The sequence below is a fragment of the Exserohilum turcica genome, assembly GCF_000359705.1.
Source record: "Exserohilum turcica Et28A unplaced genomic scaffold SETTUscaffold_9, whole genome shotgun sequence".
In the NCBI taxonomy this organism is placed as follows: Eukaryota; Fungi; Ascomycota; class Dothideomycetes; order Pleosporales; family Pleosporaceae; genus Exserohilum; species Exserohilum turcicum.
Genome location: NW_007360310.1, coordinates 1,565,267 through 1,569,176, shown reverse-complemented (window position 1 = coordinate 1,569,176; position 3,910 = coordinate 1,565,267). Strand labels below are relative to the sequence as shown.

The 3,910-nt window shown below is 47.9% G+C and overlaps 2 protein-coding genes across 2 annotated transcripts in view; one reads left to right on the top strand and one right to left on the bottom strand.

Annotated features, from left to right (window-relative positions):
• Positions 1-563: 563 nt before the first annotated feature.
• SETTUDRAFT_100448 (uncharacterized protein) lies at positions 564-2,081 on the bottom strand (the record flags this gene model as incomplete). The annotated part of the gene is made up of 1 exon (XM_008033437.1): positions 564-2,081. The coding sequence occupies one exon, from the start codon at positions 2,079-2,081 to the stop codon at positions 564-566; it is 1,518 nt and encodes a 505-aa protein (XP_008031628.1).
• Positions 2,082-3,560: 1,479 nt separating this feature from the next.
• Positions 3,561-3,910, top strand: part of SETTUDRAFT_158042 (uncharacterized protein) — a gene marked incomplete at both ends in the record, with an annotated part of 1,879 nt that continues 1,529 nt past the window's right edge. The window contains one exon of the mRNA XM_008033436.1: positions 3,561-3,684. Within this exon, the coding sequence (XP_008031627.1) occupies positions 3,561-3,684 (124 nt within the window). The remainder of the gene's footprint in view (positions 3,685-3,910) is intronic.

Here is a 3,910-nt window from a genome sequence, read left to right as displayed (position 1 = left end):
AGTAGTTAGTTAGTTAGTATTAGGAGACAATAGAGATAGTGGGGTTGGTGTCATTGCAGGAAAGATGGTGAGAGGACTGTCCGTAGTGTCGAGGGTGTGAGCGAGTTTAGAATTACGAATGTGTAGATTATAGGTATCAAGGTTTTAAATAGTTAGGTACGATATGAAATACCTTATGTTAGAAACTTAAGTGATTGATAGTTTTGTTGAATAAGTGATAGAGCAGATCGAGTGCGATTGGAGTTCTAGTAGATGATGCTGCATGCCCACCATATACTGGCTGTACTTATGCATATGGAAGAAGGAGCGCCGCCAGGTGGTAGTAGGTTATTAACCATCCGTTTTCAAAATAATGCGCAGGGAAATAGCGAAAGAAGATCTATGATAAATAGGCTATATGAGAAGGCGCTTTGCTCTCTACATATTATGTGAAACAGAATTATTGTTTCTTAGGATAGCGTGTATTTCGTCCTTGCAAGTTAATCTACCCCTATCTAACTAGGAATTATCTAGCCCCTTCATTATGTCTTACATACACGTATGCGCCTATATGTTGCCGGGCCTCAAGCGGCTTTCTGCTTCTTCAGCATGTAGTCGCCGCCCTTCACCGCTTTGTATATACCATAGAGACCGGATAAGAACGCATTGCTTTTCACAAGTCTCTTCAACAAGCCCTTGACTCCCGTGCCGAAGTCTTGCCTCCGCCCCCGGTCCTTGACCTTGTCCCATATTGAAGGTAGAGACGTGGCGTGGTATTTCCGACGGAGCTCGTCATACCCGTGCTTGTCGTAGACTTGCCACCACTCATCTTCACTGTAAAATACGCGCGAATAGAGCCATTTCAAACCGCCCAGCTCCCGCATCTTCGCTTCGATGTCACGGTTCGCACGGACGAACTCTCCTTCGTTTGATGGATATGGACCCCACAGCCCAACACTAATACCCTCACCCTCACACCCGTCTACTGGCTTACCGCCAACCAGCCCACTAAACAGCTTCGCATGCCCCATTGAGCTCCTGCCATCTCGGCGCAGTGGACACAGCCAAATAGGATACAAGCTAAACGCCTCGTCGGCATACTCAAGAAATGGCGTAGCATTGTTGGCTGGAAACGCAATGTCATGAATGATGTAGCGATCTGTATGTCCCGACGTATGCAAGGCATGATACATGATGCGTGTGTGCATGAAGTAATCGGACAGGAAGCGCGTCATCCACGTAAACGGCACCATGAAGTACCTGTAGGCGTACATGCACATCCAGAAGGCGCCGCGGTCGTACCGGAAGAGGTAGTCTTGGATAGGCACCAGTTCTTTAGTAACGATGCCGCGGGACGAGGCGGTTCGCGCGTGGATCCAAAACCACTCGTCCCACGGCCTGGAGAAGCGTTGTACGGGAAGACGGGAAGACGTAGAGATAGGCGTATCGATGAGTCGACCTGTGACAACGACGCCCGTGCCTTTTGAAAATATGATGCCGTCGATGTAGTCGTTCCGTGCGTCGCTCACGTGATACTTCATCGTTCCTGTTGCATTTTCAAACGAGAACGTGGGATGGTATGTCACTTCGACCATCTGTCTCAGTGGAATCAATTGCATCTCCACCATTGTCAGTACGCCCAGGGTCCCGAAACTGCCTCGGAGTCCTTCAAACAAGTCGGTGTTCTGGCTGGCAGATGCGGTCACGAGCGTGCCGTCTGCAAGCACAACTTCAGCGCTTAGCACGGTCCGGTCGAAGAAGCCGTACTTGAAGCTGCTACTTTCGCCGGCGGTCCCGACGAAGCCTCCGCCGACGGTGATGCCTGGAAATTCCATGACAACGGGTGGAAGTAAGCCGGCTTTCATGGTTTCCTGGACGAGGACGTCCATGGGGACGTTGGGTTCGACCAGGGCGGTTTTGGTGTCATGGTTGATGGAGATGACTTGATCGAGGATGCTGACGTCCACAATAGCATTGCGATCGAAATCTGCGTGCCGTGTGCTGTTTGTGCTGCCGTGATAGATACGGAAACCTGCTTTTGTGGCGTAAAAGTGTTGGACGCGAGAGCGCACTGCTTCTACGATGTCTCTGTGATGCTCCATTTTCGACACGGTTTGGCGCAGAACGAGAGACGGCAATATTTGTTTCTGGCTACGGCTGATGCTGCTGCACTAACTATGCGTGGCTGTGAGGTGAGGTTGTTAAAGCCGCATCGCTAGTTAATGTATGTATATGCATACACACCATGTTACATACGGTCGCTGAAAGTGCTTCCACGCAAGAACCAGTACGTAAGTAGTTTGGAGGATCGCAGCCGAAGCGCTGCACAGCAATCATCCTACAGACTAACAGATCTTTGTAGCTCCAAGACTTACAGATCAGCAGATTAGATCATGCGACTCACATCTGATTGGTCTCTACATGTAAGTGTCAAGGGGCCGCTTAAACACTTTATCTATATGCATGGGTCGAAACGCTATAAGTTCCCATTGTGTTCTTCGTATCTTTTCGCTTGCGGCATCGGTGGCACTGCCGGATCACACAGGGATGGGCCAACCTAGGGGTCTGACGAGAATGACAGGGCAAGACGGAGAGACGAGCTCTATGGCCCGAACAGAGGCTGAATTCATCTCTGAACAGCCATGTGGCCGTGGCACGGTCGGGAAGATCGTGGCACAGCGTCTAGCGTCGCATCTTTCCAACTGCTAGGTAGTTACTGCTTATGAGCGTCATCAGTTTGAGTGAGCAGTTTACAATTTTCTAAGGACTGTAACGTCAGTGCGATAGTAAGCCCCATGGCTAACAGGAATACATGCCCGTGTGCTATGTACTGTGATTAAGTTAGCGATTAAGGCTTCACCCCTGCGCACAGCTGCGCATTGTTTTTGAACAGTCTCACCCTCTGTATATGGCTTAGCGCTCGATGTCTGCTATAGAATAGTTAATGAATATTTCCATCGCATTCTCTAGCCGCCCGGTCCGCTCGTATAGCACCGTAACTTGCAGTGCTAGTGTAACTACGTCGGAGCGAATCTTGCTAACCTGAGTTCAATCCCGCTAAATGGCCTCTAATATCTCTTGCTTTCGTTTTTTGGTTATTTCCTGCCAGTGCAGACGCAAGTTTTGTACCAAGAGCACATGTTTCTATAGGCATCTGAGGAAGAACAGGTTCCAAGAGGATAATCGTAGATAACTAACTGTCAAGATCCAAGAAATGCTTGTGATAATGCACATAAACGCACTCGATTTGGTTAATCTTAATTAGAAAGGGAAGCTATTTATATATTGGTGTAGGTGCATGTTGTTAAGGAAGTAACTAATGAATCTGAAATTATCACGTTGGTGTTGCAAGGCCCGTGCACAAGTGAACAGATCGGTGTCCTAGCAACGTGTGCTTAAGCTGCTTATTACCGCTTGCTTAAGCCATTCCGGATGATCACTCTAATGACTTTTACGAGTGATTTAAACCTATAAGTAACCCAATATGCTGTGCTCTTGGTTGAACTACATATACATATTATCCTGTATTTTTTATAACTTCGCACTATTGTGAATGTTTATTTCGCACCTCTGCTGCCACCATGGTACACGTTGTTCCAGTTCTAGGTACATTTCTGGCAACTGCTGCATTGACACTTGCAAAGGCACTGTCTACGCCTCATCTGTTCAGCCGTGATGATGTAGATATATCTTGTGCCTTCCCTCGCAATAATCTCTTTACAGGCCATAACCCAACTCAAGACTTTTATCGTCGGGGGCTTGAGCAGTATTGTCATAATTATTTCCTCAACGGCGTTCAGCTGAAGAATGGAGAGGAGCTGGTTGTAACTATGACACTCGAAGATGGTGTTGGTTGTCGTATTGATTGGATCTACAAGATGCGTTGGGAAGATAAAAAAGGGGCTGACCCAGTTGACATCAGCCATAGTAA